Source organism: Chiloscyllium plagiosum, unplaced genomic scaffold (genome assembly GCF_037043375.1).
Source record: "Chiloscyllium plagiosum isolate Xiang-an unplaced genomic scaffold, Cpla_swu_hap1 HiC_scaffold_17, whole genome shotgun sequence".
NCBI lineage: Eukaryota > Metazoa > Chordata > Chondrichthyes > Orectolobiformes > Hemiscylliidae > Chiloscyllium > Chiloscyllium plagiosum.
Window position 1 is genome coordinate 45,597,684 of NW_028270155.1, and position 19,635 is coordinate 45,617,318.

The window sequence follows — 19,635 nt, forward strand, 5'->3', positions numbered from 1 at the left end:
TTTGGCTTCCAAAGTGAATAACCTCCCATTTATCCAAATTATACCATTATACCACATCTGCCAAGGGGTTTCCCACTCTCCCAACCTGTCCAGATCATGCTGAAGGATCTCTGCATCCACGTCAAAGTTCACCCTCCTACCCAACTTAGTATCATCTGCAAACTTTGAGACGTATTTTGTTCCCTCATCAAAATCATTAATACATATTGTAAACAGCTAGGGTCCTAGCACCAAACCCTGTGGCACACCACTCGTTACTGCCTGCCAATTTGAAAAGGACCCATTAATTCCTACTCTTTGTTTCCTCCTCCAACACTTCGCCCAATCCCATGCAATTTGATCTCGCACCATTATCTCTTACAGGGACTTTGTCAAATGTTTTCTGAAGTCCAAATACACCACATCGACTGGCTCCCCCTTGTCATCTCTACTAGTTTAATCTTCATAAAATTCTGACAGATTTGTCAAACATGATTTCTCCTTCAAAAATCCGTGCTGGCTCTGCCTGATTCTGCCACTGCTTTCTAAGTGCCCTGCTACAAGGTCCTGTGTGGCCAGCGCAGCACAAGGCCATTTAACCCAACTGTCCAAGGCAGTGCTGATGCTCTCCTTAAGACTTTTCCGCTCTTCATTAAAATTCACCACCCAAATATGCTTATCTGGCTTTTCTTAAAGCATTTAGGCTATTTGCTTCAACCACTCCCTGTGGTTATAAATTCTTACAACTCTTTGGGTGAACTAGTTGCTTCTGAATTCCCTCTTAGATTTCTTGGTGACTATCTAATATTTGATGACATTATGCTCTTCCCACTCTAGGAAACACTTTGTCTATACTCTTATCAAAACTTTGAATGATTTTAAATATCTCTTGAGCATTAGTTTTTCAAGAGAAAAGAGACCTAGATTATCAGACCTTCCCTGATATGTATACATACAGTTCTGGTCTCATACTTTATGATCTGTTCTGCAATCTCCAGTACTTCTGTATACTTTTGATATTAGCTTTGTCAGAATTGTACACTGCATTCTACGTTGTTTAGCTGAGGATTGATGTCATTTAGGCATAACTGGTGTGCATAAAATGCACAACTTTGTAGTAATTGATTTTGGCACAAGTTCCCTCAGTGAATTTGACTGAAGCAGGGCATATGGGTATGGCTGGCAGTTCCCTGCTCTTAGCTGAGCATCTATGGATGCTATAACTGTGGGTAAAGTAACTGTCACTTTTTTACTCTGTCATGACGGTATCTTTGATTATGTGACAACATCTGGACCAGTGCATTTTAATTTGGTATATTTTGTTTCATTTTATAGAATTCGATTGGGCATATAGTGTCCATGGTGTGTTGAGTAATTTTTGTTTTTCTCTTTTCTAAAGAAAATGATGTTGGTAGGAGTTCATATGGTGCCATGCAGGTAAAGCAAGCCTTTGATTATGCCTATGTTGTTCTAAGTCACGCTGTATCTCCAAATGCAAAATATTTCCCAAACAGAGAATGTGAAAGGTAAGATTTATTTGAGCAATTTAAGTCTACTTGTGTAACACATTATAATTTATCTTTCCAGACCTATCCATTTAATATTCTGTATATTTTAACAGTATATTGGGTCGAATAATCAGAGTAACTCAGGAAGTTGCTGACTACAGGTCTTGGATACATGAGCATTGGGGACCACCAAACAGTAATGATTCTCCATTTAATGGTAGGTGTTTTGTGACTAAATTATTTGTAGTAATTTCTAGTAACTAATAACTAAAAAAAACTTAATGTTCTCATAGAGTTCTACAACATGGAGAAAGGCCTTTTGGCCCAAGCTGGTCCATGCTGACCAAAATGTCCATCCACTCTAACCACGTTTCCCTGTACTTAACCCATATCCTTTTAAACTTTTCCTATCCATGTATTTGTCTAAATGCTTTTTAAATGTTCATGTACCCATCTCAACTACTTCCACTGGCAGCTCATTCCACATGCACACCGCCCTCTGTGTTTTTAAAAAAAAAAGTTGCCCGTCAGATTCCATTTTATTCTTTCCCAGCTCACTCATCCTCGATTCCCCAACCCTGGAGAAAAGACTGAGTACATTCACCCTATCCATACCTCTCATGATATCATACACTTCTATAGACTCCCTCCTCCATCTACTATGCTTTAAAGATAAAAAAAAGCTTGTTCAACCTCTCCCTGTAAATCAGACCATTAAGCCCTGGAAACATCCTTATAAATTTCTCCTCCACTCTTTTCAGCTTAATAACCTCTTTCCTATGATAAGATGACCAAAACTAAACACAGTACTCCAAGTGCAGCCTCACCAATGTCCTGTTCAACTGCAACGTAACTTCTCAACTTCTATACTCGTTGCCATGACTGATGAAGGCCAGTGTGCCAAAAGCTGCCTTCTCATCCCTGTCTGCCTGTGACTCCACTTTCAGTGAACCGTGAACCTGAACTCCAAGGTCCCTCTGTTCCACTACACTTCTTAAGGCACTACCATTCACCATGAAACTCCTACCTTGATTTGACTTTTCCAAAATGCAAGACCTCACATTAATCTATTAATCTACATTTGCCATTTCTTGGCTCACTTCTCCAGATGATCAAGATCCTGCTGCAATTTCTGATAACCTTTCTCACTGTCCATGATACTACCTATTTCATGTCATCTGCAAACTTATTAATCATGCCTTGTATATTCTCATCCAAATCAATGATATAGATAACAAACAGCAATGGGCCCAGCACCAACCTCTGACACACTCCAAGCCACAGGCATCCAGTCTGATAAGCAACCTTCCACTATTACCCTCTGTTTGCTACCATCAAGCCAATTGTGTATCCAGCTCATCCTGGATTCCATGCAATCTAACCTTCCCGAGCAGCCTACCTTGTGGAACCTTATCAAAGGCCTTACTGAAATCCATATAGACTACATCTACCACCCTGCTCTCGTCAACCTTCCTGGTCACTTTAAAGAGCTCTTCACAAATTTGTGAGGCATGTTCTCCCATGCACAAAGCCATGCTAACTACTCCTAATCAAACCCTGTCTTTCCAAATGCATGTCTAATCTTATCTCTCAGAATCTTAAGTAACTTACCTACCACAGATCTTAGGTTTATTGGTCTTTAGTTCCCAGGTTTTTCTTTACAGCCCTTTTTGAATAGGGCACAACATTAGGGGTGGCACAGTGACTAACATTGCTGCCTTACACTGCCAGGTTCCTGGGTTCGATTCCAGCCTCTGGTGACTGACTGTGTGGAGTTTGCATATTGTCCCCGTGTCTGCATGGGTTTCCTCTGGGTGCTCTGGTTTCCTCCCACAATCCAAAGAGCAGGTTAGGTGAATTGGCCATGCTAAATTGCCCATAGTGTTCAGAGATGTGTAGGTTAGGTGCATTCATCAGGAGGAAATGTAGAGTAATAAGGGAATGGATCTGGGTGGATTATTCTTTGGAGGGTCAGTGTGGACCTGTTGGGCCGAAGAGCCTGTTTTACACAGTGGGAATTCTAATTCTAATTCACTCCCCTCCAGTCTTCCAGGACCTCACCCTTGGCTAATGATGATGCAAAATGTCAGCCAAGGCCCTTGCAATTTCTTCTGTAGCTTTTTGCGGTGTTCTTTGATACACTGGTCAGGACCAGGAGATTTATCCACCTTCGTGCGTTCTAATACATCCAACACCATCTCTCCTGTGACGTGGACTGTCCCCAAGATATGACCACTAACTTCCTCAAGTTCCCAAGTCTTTGTGTTGTTCTCCATGGTAAACACAAGAGAAATATTCATCGTAGATCATAGAATCCCTACAGTATGGAACAGCAGGCCATTTGACTCAACAAGTCCACACTGACCCTCCAAAGAGTAACCCACCCAGACTCATTCCCCTACCCTATTACTCTACACTTGTCCCTGACTAATGCACCTAACCTACACATCCCTGAACACTATGGGCAATTTAGCATGACCAATTAACCTAACCTGTACATCTTTGGATTGTGGGAAGAAACTGGAGCAAACCCACGCAGACACCGGGAGACAATACAAACTCCACATAAGCAGTCATCCGAGACTGGAATCGAACCCAGGTAACCACTGAGCCACTATATCGCCCATATACATCGAGGATCTCGCCCATCTCCTGTAAATTTCCATTTTGGCCCTTGAGGGGTCCTACTTCTGTCGTGGAGAAAATGTAGAAAAGCACCAGGAGACACTGAGAGTTCTTCAAGAAGTAGGTTGTTTATTTGCAAACAAAAAACCATGGCACTCAAAGTGAATTCTTGGATGCCCCCAAACCTCTGGGTCTGTGGCTCTTTATACCTTTTCACTATCATGTTTTTGTTAGCTTATCAGTATGCCCAACTGTGTTAGTCAGAATTACCTCACTCTAGATTTACAATAAACCAATAAAGTTAGTTTGTATTATCTCTCTACTTCTGGCACTCTAGTTTTTCCTACATTCTACTTAATATTATTCTAATGTCACGATTAGATATTTTACTATCCCATCTACCACAATGGTCTCCTATTCCATGCTGACTCTACTACTATTAATTAGATATTTAATGTCATGTCCTAAAATATTTATTGTCATGACTTGTTCCAACCTGCCTTGATGATATTTAGCAAGCGAATCTGACTTTGCTAATTGTTGTTATCTAATCCCGCCATAGTGACTTTTCAGCCCCAACTTGACTCTGCTAATTGGTGTAGGAGCATTCCACTATTCTTCTCTAAACCTTAGCTGCCTGTTCTCCAGGCTGAATAGCTGAAATTTCTGAAGTTATCCCTCATAACAAGCATTGAAGTAACTTGTAAATGTCAAGATTCTTCTTGGTCAGTTAAGTGGCCCCATCCTGCCACAGTGACCTTTTGACTAGTGTAGCATTGCACAGACCCCTTGTAACAGATTGCCAGTGGTCTTCATGCTTTAATCCTTTCCATACTTTCATGCTCTTTATTTTCCATATTCCCTCCCTCGTTATTCTTTTTGCTTTAATATATTTAAAGAACTTCTGGATTCACCCTAATCTACCCCCCAAGGCTACCTCATGCCCCCTTTTCACCTTCCTGATTTCCTCCTTCAGTAAACTCATGTATTCCTGATATACACATTCTCCCCGTGTCTGCCTGGGTTTCCTCCGGGTGCTCCAGTTTCCTCCCACAGTCCAAAAATGTGCAGGTTAGGTGAACTGGCCATGCTAAAGTGCCCGTAGTGTTATGTGAAGGGGTAAATGTAGGGGAATGGGTCTGGGTGGGTTGCGCTTCGGCGGGTTGGTGTGGACTTGTTGGGCCGAAGGGCCTGTTTCCACACTGTAAGTAATCTAATCTAAATACCCTCCAGGGATTCCCTTGATCCCAGCTACCTGTACCTGAGCCATACCTCCATGTCATTACATGTTTATCGCTGACAAGCTGGAGCCAAATATAATGTGAAGAATCTGTAGCTTGTCCTATTTTCATTGTTGAAACTGACATCACAACTACCATTTCTATTTCCTTAGCTTGGATACCTCTAAACCTTAGCTGCCTGTTCTCCAGGCTGAATAGCTGAAATTTCTGAAGTTATCCCTCATAACAAGCATTGAAGTATCTTGTAAATGTCAAGATTCTTCTTGGTCAGTTAAGTGGCCACTTTTCAGTTACAGGGCAATAGTGGAATTTTGTGTCATCCTACACCTTCGGAGAGCTCAGAAGGCACTGAATTGTTACTTCGGATGCTAATGGGATAGAACTTTGAGGTTATATTGTGTGATGAATATTGATCGGTAAATAGCTACAAATTGATGCTTATGGAAAAAAAAATGATCATTTTGGACAGAGTTCCTGTATTGGCAAACTTTTTCTCCTCCTTTCTCAGGGAACGATGTGACTTTGCTCGTTGGCCCACCACAGCTGGATAAATGTAACAACAATATTTCGGAAGAGTGTGCAGTCATTAGCCAGCCCAGATGCAGGACCTCTGAAACATGTCTCAGTAAACACTCTTCAAATTCATCGTCTGGTCCATTGTCCTCTGCATCTTCTACCTTATCCAGTTCAAGTGATGTTGTAAGTAACATACTTGGCGGTATGTTAAGATTCCCTTTGTGGGGTAAAAGTATTCTGTATCGAATTCGAAAATTTACATGTTTCTTTTTAAATGTAGCTTGCGGGACAAGTAGGACTGTAAGTAAGAAGCAAAATAAATTATTTGCCAACATGTAAAAATTGTTGAAAGTATACTTGTACAAATAAGGGGCCCACATGGATAGCTGTCAGCAGTTGATTTAATTCTGCTTTGGAGGTTATTTCTCTACTGATCCAGTTACAAGATTACTCTTCCATGGTTAATTTGAGTGTTGTGCATCTTCAGGTCTATCACCTAAAATCACGAGGGGCATGGATTTTCCCTAGGGTGGGGGAGTCTAAAACTAGATGGCATAGGTTTAGAGTGAGGGGAAGATATAAAAGAGACCACAAGGGCAGCCTTTTCACATGCAGAGTGGTGCATGTATGGAATGAGCTGCCAGAGGAAGTGTTGGAGGCTGGTACAATAATAGCATTTAAAAGTCATCGAATGGGTATATGAATAGGAAGAGTTTAGAGGGATATGGGCATACTGGCAAATGGCACTAGATTAGGTTAGGATATCTGGTTGGCCTGGATGAGTTGAACCGAAGGGTCTGTTTCCGTGCTGTTCATCTCTATGACTCCATCTGGCATATCCTGAGAATTGGCTGAAATGTGGGAGAAGTGAAGGACTCTTGCTGCTTACAAAGGAAAGGATTTAAATTTGGTTAATAAGAACAAAAGAAACACTGAAAACATCTTTTGGAATACCCAGGTTCTTTTGCTTCTCACATTTCTTGTTCTTAACTGCTTCATCAGTAAGCAATTGGAAGGAACATGAAAGACAATAAGGGTGTAGGTTGTACCCTGAGTGGCAGACTTCAGTATCAATCACCAAGAGTATTTTGACAGCACACTGATAACTGAGGTGGCTGACTCCTCAAAGCTGTATCTGTCAAGCTGCTGTTATGATGAATGATATGACAAGCAGCACTAAAGAAAAACATATTTGACATCATTCTCGCTAATCTATCGATTATGTTGGTATGAGGACTATCTCTGTCCTAATGGAGTTGATATCTTTACCCATCATTGTGTCTAACTCTTGCAAAATGGAATTGATTCAGATCTGCATGTTCAAAACTGGACAACCATGAGTTATTATGGGCCTCAACGAAAATTGTATCCTATTGCAATCTTATCCTACCTGCAAAGATGGAAGAACACAGCAAGTGAGTTCAAAAGATGAACCGAAGATGACCACATTTGTTTTCAGCGAGAAATAATAAGTGGTAACTGGTTGTGAAAGTGAGCATTGTCAGTGACTTATTCCTATTCAGATTTATTATTTGTTTACCTGGTACATAATTTCTTCTTCCAAACGAAGCACTACAATTAACAACTGACGAAAAGAGTGGGATCCGGCCCACAAACTGTGTGCAAATGCCTTTTTTCATCTCTAGAGATGTTGCCCAGACATTAGAGACAGTGCAAAATTAGGGAGGAAATATCAAGGGGAGGTGGTCTTCAGGGGTCTCCGGGACCAGGAAAGAGATACTCATCGGGTAGTGGGCTGAGAGCAGCAATCATGAGGGGACTTGAGTCGACAGGTGCAAAAGAGAATACACACATGAGAGCTACCAAAGTCATTGCAGAGAACGGTCATGAGGGTATTTGGACTGTGGTCAATGCCAGGGAGGAACAGGACATCAGTACAGCTGGTGAGGGAGTATTCTCTGGGCTGCGAATGACTTCTAGAGTTGAATGGTGGGAAAACAGAATGACAGGCCAATTTGGGGTAATGGGACTATTTGCTGAATAGTCAGAAAATTGGACGAAATACACTGAATGCTTTAATTAGTTCTTCAAGGTCAACAAAGTGACTCAGGACATCGTGGTGCTAGTTTTCTTAAGTCCCATTTGGAGCAAGATGATCCAAAAGAGTCTGATGCAACCAGAGAAACTTGCAGAGAATATATTCCAAGAACTATTTGAAGTTAAGAAATTATATCGCTCCCAAGTCACTCACTGATTGTGAAATATTCCTATTTTTACAAATAGGTACAGCATGAAGGAGAGTCCCTCACCTAATTTGTATTCACCTAAAAAAAGTTAGTGGAACAATTGTGAATTTGGAAAGTTCCTCCAATATGCTTTCTGGGACCACTTGGTTTGTGGCCTTCAATGGAAGCTACTGAAAAAAAACAGGAGACCTGGATTTCAAGACCGCTTTCAAAATTGCTGCCTTGATGAAGTTGGCCATCAGCGAAGCAACTCAATTTGCTGATGGCACCCAGGTGGAAACTCAGCAGCGTACAGTACCAACCATCAATGTGGTAAGACTGGGTACTAGGAGTCAACATGTTTGACTCAGCCCAGTGCCACAGTTGAAAACACGTGATCCATATTGCCCAAAGTTGCCGGTACACCCAAACAAGAGAATGGGAGTCAGAAAGAAATCACCCTGAGGACAAAGCATAATACCACCAGCCAGGGAATAGGCAATGAGTCTGCAGCAGAAACAGAAGGCATGGAGTCAGCAGAGTTTTGGTTAAACATACTGTCGGTACAGGGTGAAACGATCATTTGTGGATTCTTCCCAAAGTCGAGGGGAAGGCAGTAAAAATGAAAGAGGATACGTGTGCAGAGAGGTGGCCCTGATTCCCAAGTTAGTCTGTAGAGAGGAACTGAGGGCAGTACATCTGAAGCCTGGCAAGATTATACTATAGAGTGATGCCACTGAAGGGCTATGTACTAGTGAAATTACAGTTAAGGGACCAGTGTGCAGAATGACCACATTACATAGTAAAAGGCAAATATCCTGCATTGTCCAGACGCTTCTGGTTACAACATTTAAGGTTGAACTGGGGTGTGATTAATTGACTGGTGGACTCAAACACGAGTTTGCATAAGATCCTGAACAAGTTCAAAGAGGTCTCCAAAGGAATCCTGGTGGAAATGAAAGCAAAGTTAAATTTTGGCCGAAGCCACAATTGTCCTAGGAGTCTGAAGATGCATCAGTTCTGTGTGCCATCTGGCCTAAATGGAGGTGTAACTGGGAGCATTGGAACCAGAATCACCAGTGAATGGGCCACTCCCATCTTAAAAACAGATGATGTGGTGAAGATTTGTTTTCATTAAGGTCACAATCAATTCAGCCTAAGTGCAGATCAATATTCCCTTCCACTCATAGGCTATTCACTGTACTGGCAGGGGGAAAGAAATTTTCAAAAATGTATCTGTCACGGGCCTACCTACAGATTAGGGAGGCAAAGGAGTCTTAGCCAACACTGCTGATAGTGACAAACAGGACTTTTCTGATAAAAGCAACTTTTTTTTTGGCATCATGTCAGCACTGACTCTGTTCCAGAAGGCCATGGGGATCAAATGCTAAGTGGGTTGCCAGGAGTCCAGTGTAATCTGGACTAAATTTTGATTGCTGGATCTTCTGAAGAGGGGCATTTGAAAAATTTACAAGAAACCCTTAAGAAAATTGCAGAAGCCTACAAGCAGCAAGAGAGAAATGCAAGTTTTTCAAAGACCCATAGAGTAAGTGAGCCATGTTATCAAGTATCAATAGTGAGGGACTACACAAGACGCCCAAGAAGGAAGCTATCATGAAGGCCCCTGGACTAGAGAATGTCTCTCAACTGTGATTGTTCTTGGGACTTGGGAGGTGGTGATGGCCTAGTGGTATGATTGCTGGACTGTTAATCCAGATACGCAGGTAATTTTCTGGGGATTCTGGTTCAAATGCCAATGTGACAGATGGTGGAATTCGAATTCAATAAAAATCTGGAATTAGCTGTCTAATCACCATTAAACCATTATCGATTGTCAGCAAAAACGTATCTGATTCAGTAATGCCCTTTTAAGGAAGGAAAGTGCCATCCTTGCCTGGTCTGGCCTACATGTGATTCCAGACCACAACAATGTGGTTGACTTTCACCCTTATGGGCAATACTGCTAGCCTAGCCAGGTCAAAAGTGTTAATGAATTTCAACTTGAAGTTGTTGCTTATGCCTTGCTTTATGAGGTTGGCATTGTGCTGTCACACACCTTACCAAATGGAGAGGCAAGGCCCAGTGTGTTTTGTGTCAAGGTCACTAACTAAGACTGGGAAGAATTATGCTCACAACAAGAAAGAGAATGATTGAGAATCGTGTTCTTCATGAAGACTTCACCCATTTCCTTTATGACAAGCACTTCATCCTGCTGGCCGACCATGGACCTCTAACTTCCCTTTTTGACCCATAAGCGGGAATACTGTCAATCGCAGTAGCATGCATGCAGAGATAGCCATGAGGTTTTACGGCCTACTCATTTGAGATCAAATTATTGACAGGCTTAGAAGCACTGTAATGCAGATTTCCTGTCAAGGCTGCCATGACTGGGGACCAAAGATGTTCTCACCTGGAACCTGAAAATTATGTACGTTTCCCAGGATGAAAGTGTGCTGGTGTTTGCAAATCAGGTACGGAACAGGAAAATCAGGGAAGGTCTCTTTTGAGCCACTTGGTAGACTTAGTGCTAAGAGAGAAGACCGGTCATAGAAACTGCTCAATCACTCCTTTACCTGTCCAGGAGGTAGCAGATGTCTCCATCAGACGGGTGTTTCATGTGTGAAATGAGGGTTGTTCTTCCTCCCTTGTTAAGAGGAAAGGTACTGGCACAAATGCACCAAGGACACTCGGCATGATGTGAATGAAGGAGAAAGTCGGGAGATAATTTTGGCGGTTGAATGTGGAATTCCAGATTGACTAGGAACCTGGGACATGACAATCCTGCACATTCGCAAGAAATGGCCTCAAACACCTTGGCAGCAAAATCATGTTGATTTTGTAGGACCAGTAGAGGGACAGGTTCTACTGTTGGTCGTGTGTAGATGCTTATTCCAAAGTGCCCTGAGGTGGCAGTCATGACGTTGATGTTGGCAGAAGCACCGATTTGACTGGATGAAATATTTGTCACGTTTGGAAACCCCCAAACAAGTCATGAGTGACAATGGTACACAGTTTGTGATGTGAGAGTTCAAGGAGTACCTGGAAAATCAGAATCAGACATTAGATCGGCTCCATTTTACCTACAACAAACAGCCAGATGGAGAGATTTGTTTACACCTTGAAACAGACCTTTAAAGGCTTCACAAAGGGAGGGGTCACTAGGATGGTGAATCAACGAATGCGTCAGTATTTACAGGAACACGCCTCGCGCAATGTTCCAATGTCCCTCTGCCAACTTGAGAACCATGTTTGGCTAACTGTGTGGCTAGAAGAGACCAGAGATGGTAGATCAAAATCAAGAAAGGACGATTACCAGAAGCATGGGAACATCAGGGTATTCCAAAGAAAGAAGTCTTGACCTGAATTATACATAGAGGGGGAAGAATGGATCCCAGCCATGGCGGTGGTTCAAACAGGCCCATTGTCATTTGTGATACAGACTAAGGATGAACTGATCTGGAGGGGCCATGCGGACCAGCTGGATGCTGAACTTCACCAATGGGGGAAGTGCCCCTCAGAGGACTGAACTGGTCCAGATGGAACTAGGGATGTTGATCAAGTCGTGTGTCTCTGAGCCATGGTTCTCATACTCAGAGAGGAGACAACAGTAGTGCCACAGAGCAACAACAGTCAATCAGTTAGGGACATTTAATGTGGAACAATAGTAGCTTCTGGGAGACGACATGAGAAATAGCTCATGAGATGAGATGTTCTTCTAGGAACCACCCTCCCCCTGAGAGACTAATCATGTCAATGTAGTCTTCAGATGTAATATCTTATAGGGGGAGTGGTCATTCTTCTGTGGTTGTCATGCTTTTGTGAATGTTTCTGGTTTTGGCTGTAATATTTATATAATCTTGATAATTGTGTGTGTTTATTAATGGCAGTTTTAAAATCGAGGCAAGGGTGTTTACAAATGGAGTTGGGGTGCTGCCACTTTAAGATAGCTGGTCAGATGATCTGGAAGGGTGAGCTTGTGTCTAGCTTAGAACCAGCTGTGGATGTGTGCGCATCATTAAGTGTTCCTGTTCAAATTTACCATTTGTCTACCTGGTGAAGAATTCCTGGCTCCAAAGGAAGCATCAGCATAACAAAACCCTACTCTCAATCTTCAGGAAAGTGATGGAAGATGAAATAACTCCTCAGAAGCTGGTATCCCATCACCAAGTCGACCTTCATTTGACACGTGGAGCATCCTTTGACATTGATCAGTATCTTCGAGCCAACTGAACAGAACTTCTGACACTAATATATTTTTCTGCTTGTAAAGCTGAACACCGCACAGGAAAAGCGAACCAAAGCCAAAAACAGAAAAGCAATGAAAAACGTAATGCAATGTCTCCTCAGTAAAGCAAACTGTCTTCCCCCACAGTACACTGGCTGTATGGCCAGCCTGCTCAGAGTCCCTGTTCAACTGAGGAGATTCTAATCTCCTGGTTATAAACTCCTGTTTTTTGAGAAACTGTGACCCTCCTGTTTATTTTTTTTTTCTTTACACATGCACAGTTCTTGACACTGATGTAGCTCCCTCAGAGCCAGCTCTGACTGAACAGGACTGCAGTAGTGCTTATTTTACTCCTGTTTATTTTTTTTCTTTTTCTCTCTCTTTTTCTTTCTTTATTTTATCTTTTAGTGCTTATTTTTCCCCAGCACCCATGTTGTGTGTGCGCAGGTGTGAGACACCGTGGAAGACGCAAGGTGCACAAATCTTTATTCACTTTCCACCACCAGGAAGAAAAGAAACACCCAAGTGGCCAGTGAAAAGCAGAGCTCTTATCAAAGGGCAGTGCTGTGTGATCAACTCCTGTTTATTTTTTTTTTCTTTTTTAGCAGAGTGAACAGAACCTCTGAAACTCCTGTTTTTTCTAAAAAAAATTTTTTACCCCCACAGTACTGCCTAACTGCGGTAGTGCTTATTTTTTTCCCCAGCACCCATGTTGTGTGTGTGCAGGTATGAGACACAGTGAGAGACACAAGGTGGACGAATTTTTATTCAATTTCCACCACCAGGAAGATAGGAAACACCCGAGTGGCCAGTGACAAGCAGTGCCCTTCACAAGAGGGCAATGCTGTGTGATAAAACTCCTGTTTATTTTTTTTTTCAAGCAGTGCTCTTCACAAAACAACTTTTTTTTTCCTTTTTAAACCCCCACACTACCGTCTAACTGCGGTAGAGCTTATTATTTTCTCCAGCACCCATGTTGTGTGTGTGCAGGTATGAGACACATTGAGAGACACAAGGTGGACGAATCTTTATTCAATTTCCATCACCAGGAAGATAGGAAAACACAGAGTGGCCAGTGACAAACACTACCCTTCACATAAAAGGACAAAGCTGTGTGATCAAAACAGTGAAGGGGAGGGTAGGGACTAAATCAAAATAGAGTTGGAAAGGGAAATAATGCACTCCACTCCCCGCGGCGCCCACCTCTCCCTGAACAACTCCAGGGTGTTGGTGGACACTGCGTGCTCCTTCTCCAAGGACACCCGGACCCTAACGTAACCGCGGAAGAGGGGCAGGCAGTCGGCCCTAACGACCCCCTCCACGGCCCGCTGCCTGGACCTGTTAATGGCCAGTTTGGCCAGGCCCAGGAGCAGACCCACGAGGAGGTCTTCAGACCTGCCCTCCCTTCTCCGTACCGGGTGCCCGAAGATCAGGAGCATGGGACTGAAGTGCAACCAAAAGCAGAGGAGGAGGTTTTTGAGAAAATCCAAAAGGGAGTGCAAACGCCCACACCCAATATACACATGGTCCACGGACTCCACAGCGCCACCACCGCAATCTGCGGTTGCAGGGGACTGCTGCGTGCAGCACCATCCACCCCAGATCCCCGAGAGAGAGGGGGAGGACTCCCGCATAGAGAGCCCTCCACTGGGGGTCCCCACCGCCCAGTGGCAAATGGGCACGCCAAGGGGTGTCCGGACGGTGGATGAGGGAGAAGAGGTGGGCGGTTTGCAGCAGCAGTCTATACAGGGCCCTCCTTTTTACATCCTTGAAAGAGACAAAATTAAAATTCCGGAGGCGGCTCAGTTTGTAGGGCACAGGCTACCGCGGGAAGTACGGGTCCTTGGGGCCAATGTGAAATTCCATCCGGGCTGGGGTGAACACGGATGGGATCCCACCGCACACCTGAGCGTCCTCCAACTGGTGCACTACGTCGGGTCCGAGCACCGCCGTTTTAAGGCGTCGGATGGCGGTGGCTACGTACCGGACATCTACCGCTGCCCTGCTCGCTATGTCCTGCGGCAGCGTCCAGCCCAGGCCCCCGGCACCCAGCACATCCCCGACCCTGGTCACCCTCGCCGCCACGGCCCTCCCCTCCGACAGCCACTCGAACCCGCGAGTACAGAGGTGCGGATTCCTGAGCAACAGCTCCCTGATGACAGCCGCTACTCCAGCCAGAGGGTAGGCGCGACGCGATTCGACCATGTTCCAGACAGTGATCAGGACCTGATAAAAGACAGGCAGCGTCTTGAGGGCAACCTCCAAACCGTCACGGTCGACGAACAGAAGCTGCATGTCGTAGTTGAGGCTAAAAACTTCTGTTTATGTTTTTTTTCTTTTTTATCTTTTTTTTTCTCCCCAAAGAGACAGGGGGGAATTTATTTAATTTCCTGGTTATATTTTTTTAAAATTTAACCCCCACACTACCGCCTAACCGCGGTAGTGCTTATTTTTTCCTCAGCACCCATGGTGTGTGAGTGCAGGTGTGCGACACAGTGAATGACACAAAGTGCACGAATCTTTATTCAAATTCCACCACCAGGAAGATAGGAAAACACCTGGGTGGCCAGTGACAAACACTGCCCTTCACATCAAAGGGCAGTGCTGTGTGATCAAAACAGTGAAGGGGAGGGTAGGGACTAAATCAAAATAGAGTTGGAGGGAGAAATGATGCACTCCACTCCCTGCGGCGCCCACCTCTCCCTGAACAACTCCAGGGTGTTGGTGGACACCGCGTGCTCCTTCTCCAAGGACACCCGAGCTCTAACGTAACTCCTGTTTATTTTTTTTTCCCACCTCTCCCTGAACATCTCTAGGGTAAAACTCCCCTTTTTTTCTTTTATTTCTCTTTTCCAAGGACACCCAGGCTCTAACGTCATGTACATTTATTTATTTTTTTTCTTTTTTTTTTATTAACCCCCACACTACCACCTAAGTGCGGTAGTGCTTATTTTTTCCCCAGTAACTCCTGTTTATTTTTTATTTATTTATTTACTTTTTTTTTTTAAACCCCCACACTACCACCTAAGTGCGGTAGTGCAACTCCTGTTTATATCTGTCATCCAGGGCTCCCTGATTGGACCAGATTAACAATTCAGATCAGGGAACTCATTTTACGAGGACTACCTGGCTGACTGTCAACAAACTCTTCTGTAGTGATTGTAACAGTGCTAGCAAGGTGCTCTTACCAATGACATGCTCATTGATACTTGGTTGACATCCTAATAAGATCACTTCTCTGTACCTTATTACAGTATTAGTCCAAATATGGACACAAGAGCTAAATTCCAGAGTTGAAATGATATGATTGCCATTGCTTATGATGACAACACAAGATTTGTCAGAATCCAGGATGTCTAACAAAGCTTACGTCATAACTCGAACAACAAGAAGACAGAGTACAAGAAAGAGACAGCTTAGTGGCAAGGTGTAAAGACGACAATCTCTCCGTCAATGTCAGCAAGATGAAGGAGCTGACCATTAACTTCAGGAAGCAGAGTGGAGGACATGCCGCTCTCTGTATCAATGACGCTGAGGTGGAGGTGATCGAGAGTTTCAAGTCCTAGGAGTAAATATCACCAATCATCTATCGTGGTCCATCCACATGGATGCTACAGTCTGGAAAGCACACCAATGCCTCTACTGCCTGTGAAGGCTAAGGAAAATTGGCATGTCCACAATGATCAATTTTTATAGATGCACCATTAAAAGTATCCTATCCAGATGCACCACTGCTTGGCATGACAACGGCTGTGTCCATGACAACAACAAATTAGAGAGTTGTGAACATGGCCCAGTCTGTCATGAAAACCAGCCTTCCTTCCACTGACTTCATCTACACTTTCAGCTGTTTCAGGAAAGCAACCAACATAATCAAAAACCCCTCCTCTCCCAGTTATACTCTCTTCCATTCTATTCCATCAGGCAGAAGATCCAAAAGTTTGAAAACACGTACCAATAGATTCAAGAATAGCTTCTTCCCCGCTGTTATCAGACTTACAAACAGACCTCTCATTAGAATTGATTTTTGTCTGCACCTCCCCTGTAGCTGTTTGCTACATTCTGCATTCTGTCTATTTCCCTGATACACTTACGTAGCTGGTTTGTCTGGTTATCATGCAAAACAATACTTTTCATTGAATGTTGGTAGATATGACCATAATAAATCCAGTCAAATGAAATGCAATACTGTGGTTACAAGAGCAGGTCGGAGGCTGGGAAATCTGACAAGTGACTCATCCTGATTTCCCCAAAGCCTTTCCTTGCTTCGCATCTACCTAGAATTTTCTCTGTCCACTGTTAGCACACCATGGTATCAATGTGCACCATCTGTAACAATTCACCAAGGTTGCTTTTGCAGCGCTTTCCAAATCATCTATCTTCCTTCCAGCTAGAAGAACATGGACAGTAAATGCATAGAGAGTCCACCCTCTTCTGCCACGAAGCAAATTTCCTCAAACGCTGACTACAGCATGAATTGGCACAGAATTGAGTTACTAAAAGGCACATTTACTTCGTGTAAAATTGTATACCAGTCGGATTCAGTCTTTATTTTTGTGTTGCTATTTATTGAATTGCTGAAGTTGATAGACATCAGGAAGGAAGAAGCAGTGATAGGTTAGATGGCTGCTACAAGGATGCAGACCAGAATGATGTGGTGATTGAAAAATAAAACAAAATTGTAATGTCACGAGCAAGTCCTTCATCTGCAAGAATGTTCTTTTCCAATTGTTACACTATCCTGACCTGATCACAATTCCTTTTGCTGGTTCAAAAGCCTGGAGCTCCCTTCCTTGTAGCAGTTTGGAATTATTTTTGCCACATGGTTGCAGTGGTTCAAGGAGGCAGCTCACATCTTGCAGTAAATGCTGGTCTTGTTGGTGATATCTGCATCCTGTGAATGAATTAGGAATCTGTGTATAAGTATGGTTTCACAGAAAGTTTCAGTCTAAAGTTTGCAAAATAAGTTGTTTTTTATATTGGCTTGCACGATCTGCAAGATCTTTCACAATATATCAACATTTTCATTCAGTGCAAGCTACAATGCTGAACAGAATGACATTGTCAGTTTGGTGTGTTATTTTGTTTACGGTGTTTGTGCATGATTTTAAATGTAATTTGTATGTTTTTATATTTAGGACTCTGATGGGACACCTTGCAAAACCTCCAAACAATCTGGCAGTCACCAGTCCACCACTAACAAATCAGTGCCACAGGAATCTGCGGCAGAATCGTCTCCATTGCCAAATTTGAAAGTGCAGCACACTACATCAAGCAATTCAACAAGTAACACCACTAAAGCTCAGGTTTGGCATTATTGTGGTCTGCTGCTGGTGTATAAGTTAGCTGCAAGTAGACTCTACTTTTAATGACTCCACTTTCACCCTCTTTCAAATTGTATTTCCTGTTCGAAAAACATGTTACATTGCTGCCCGATCCATTTGAGGCTGTCAAACCAGGTATTGGGCAATTAAACGTTGATTGGTTTTATGGAGAAAAACCTTAATAGTTGATAATCAGTGGTCATCTTGCCCTTGTCAGAGGATTTCCTAATTACTTTTTATAATGAAGTCACAAAGCCATAGACTTACTCCACGTTAAATGCACAGCTTGTTCCAAAGTCCTTAATTGTGAATTATTCTAATTAATGTGGGCTCAATTCTCCATGATCTAATGAATACTGAAATGAAGACTTCAAGTTATTTATCACTCTTGGTTTACTGAATGAAAGCATTCTATACATAAAACAAAATTGTGATTTTATTATGTTGGACAGTTCAAGGAATTATTTAGATAACCATAAGCCTTAAGAAACAGGAACAGGAGTAAGCTGTAGAGCCTTGAATAAGAAGGAAGCACATGTCAGGTATAGACAACCGAGATCAAGTGAATCCCTAAAAGGATATAAAAGCAGTATGAGTATACTTAAGAGGGAAGTCAAAGAGAGCCAAAAGGGGACATGAAGTAGCTTTGGCAAATAGAGTTAAGGAGAGTTCAAAGGGATTCTACAAATACTAGTCGCCCCATTACAGGAAGGATGTGGAACTATTGGAAAAGGTGCAGAGGAGATTTACCAGGATGTTGCTTTGTCTGGAGGGAAGGTCTTATGAAGAAAGGCTGAGGGAGTTGGGTCTGTTCTCATTGGAAAGAAGAAGGCTAAGAGGGGATTTTATAGAGACATACAAGATGATCAGAGGATTAGACAGGGCAAACATTGAAAATCTTTTTTCTAGGATGATGACGTCAGCTTGTACGAGGGGGCATAGCTACAAATTGAGGGGTGATGGATTTAAGACAGATGTCAGAGGCAGGTTCTTTATTCAGAGTGGTAAGGGCATCAAATACCCTGCCTGCCAATGTAGTTAACTCAACAACATTAGGGAGATTTAAACAATCCTTGGATAAGCACATGGATGTTGTGATAGTGTAGGGGGATGGGCTTAGATTAGTTCACAGATTGGCGTAACATTGAGGGCCGAAGGGCCTGTTCTGCATTGTATTTTTGTGTTCTAAAAAGATAACTCGGGAGAGAATAGGGCTCCTTAACGATCAGCAAGGTTGCCTATATGTGGAATCACAGGAAATGGAGATAGTAAATGAGTGTCTAGCATAAGTGTTTACTGTGGTGAAGGAGATGAAACATAGAGAATGTGTGGGAATAAATAGTGACATCTTAAAATGTCCATATTACAGAGGAGTTGGTGCTAGACATTTTAAAATGCATGAAGATGGATAAATCCCTGGGCTTGATCAGATGTAGCCTAGAACTCTGTGGGAAGTTAGGGAAGTGATTGCTGGGCCTCTTGCTGAGGCAACTGTATCATCGATAGCCACATGTGAAGTTCTGGAAGACTGGAGGTTGGCGAATATGAAGCCACTATTTAAGAAAGATGGTAAGGAGAAGCCAGAGAATTATCGACCAGTGAGCCTGATGTGAATGGTGAGCAGGTTGTTGGAAGGGAATCCTGATGGACAGGATTTACATGTATTTCCCTGGAAAGACAAGGACTGATTAAGGATAGCTGACGTGGCTTTGTGCATGGGAAATTGTGGCTCACTAACTTGATTGCGTTCTTTTGAACAAGTAACAAAGAGGATTGATGAGGGCAGAGCAGTGGATGTGATCTATATGGATTTAAGTAAGGCATTCAACAAGGTTCCCCATGGTAAACTGGTTTGCGTGATTAGATCACATGGAATACAGGGAGAACTAGCTACTTGGATACAGACCTGGCTGAAAGGTAGGAAACAGAGGATGGTGGTGGAGGGCTTTTCAGACTGGAGGTCTGTGACCAATGGTGTGCCTCTGCTTTTCGTCATTTGTATAAATGATTTGGATGTGAACATAGGAGGTA

At 43.0% G+C, this 19,635-nt stretch overlaps 1 protein-coding gene across 1 annotated transcript in view; it reads left to right on the forward strand.

The window, feature by feature from the left end:
• Positions 1 to 19,635, forward strand: part of tent4b (terminal nucleotidyltransferase 4B) — a 91,454-nt gene that overhangs the window by 64,432 nt on the left and 7,387 nt on the right. The window contains exons 8-11 of the mRNA XM_043706948.2: positions 1,379 to 1,505; positions 1,601 to 1,704; positions 5,862 to 6,052; positions 17,419 to 17,586. Coding sequence (XP_043562883.1) covers positions 1,379 to 1,505; positions 1,601 to 1,704; positions 5,862 to 6,052; positions 17,419 to 17,586 — 590 coding nt within the window. The remainder of the gene's footprint in view (positions 1 to 1,378; positions 1,506 to 1,600; positions 1,705 to 5,861; positions 6,053 to 17,418; positions 17,587 to 19,635) is intronic.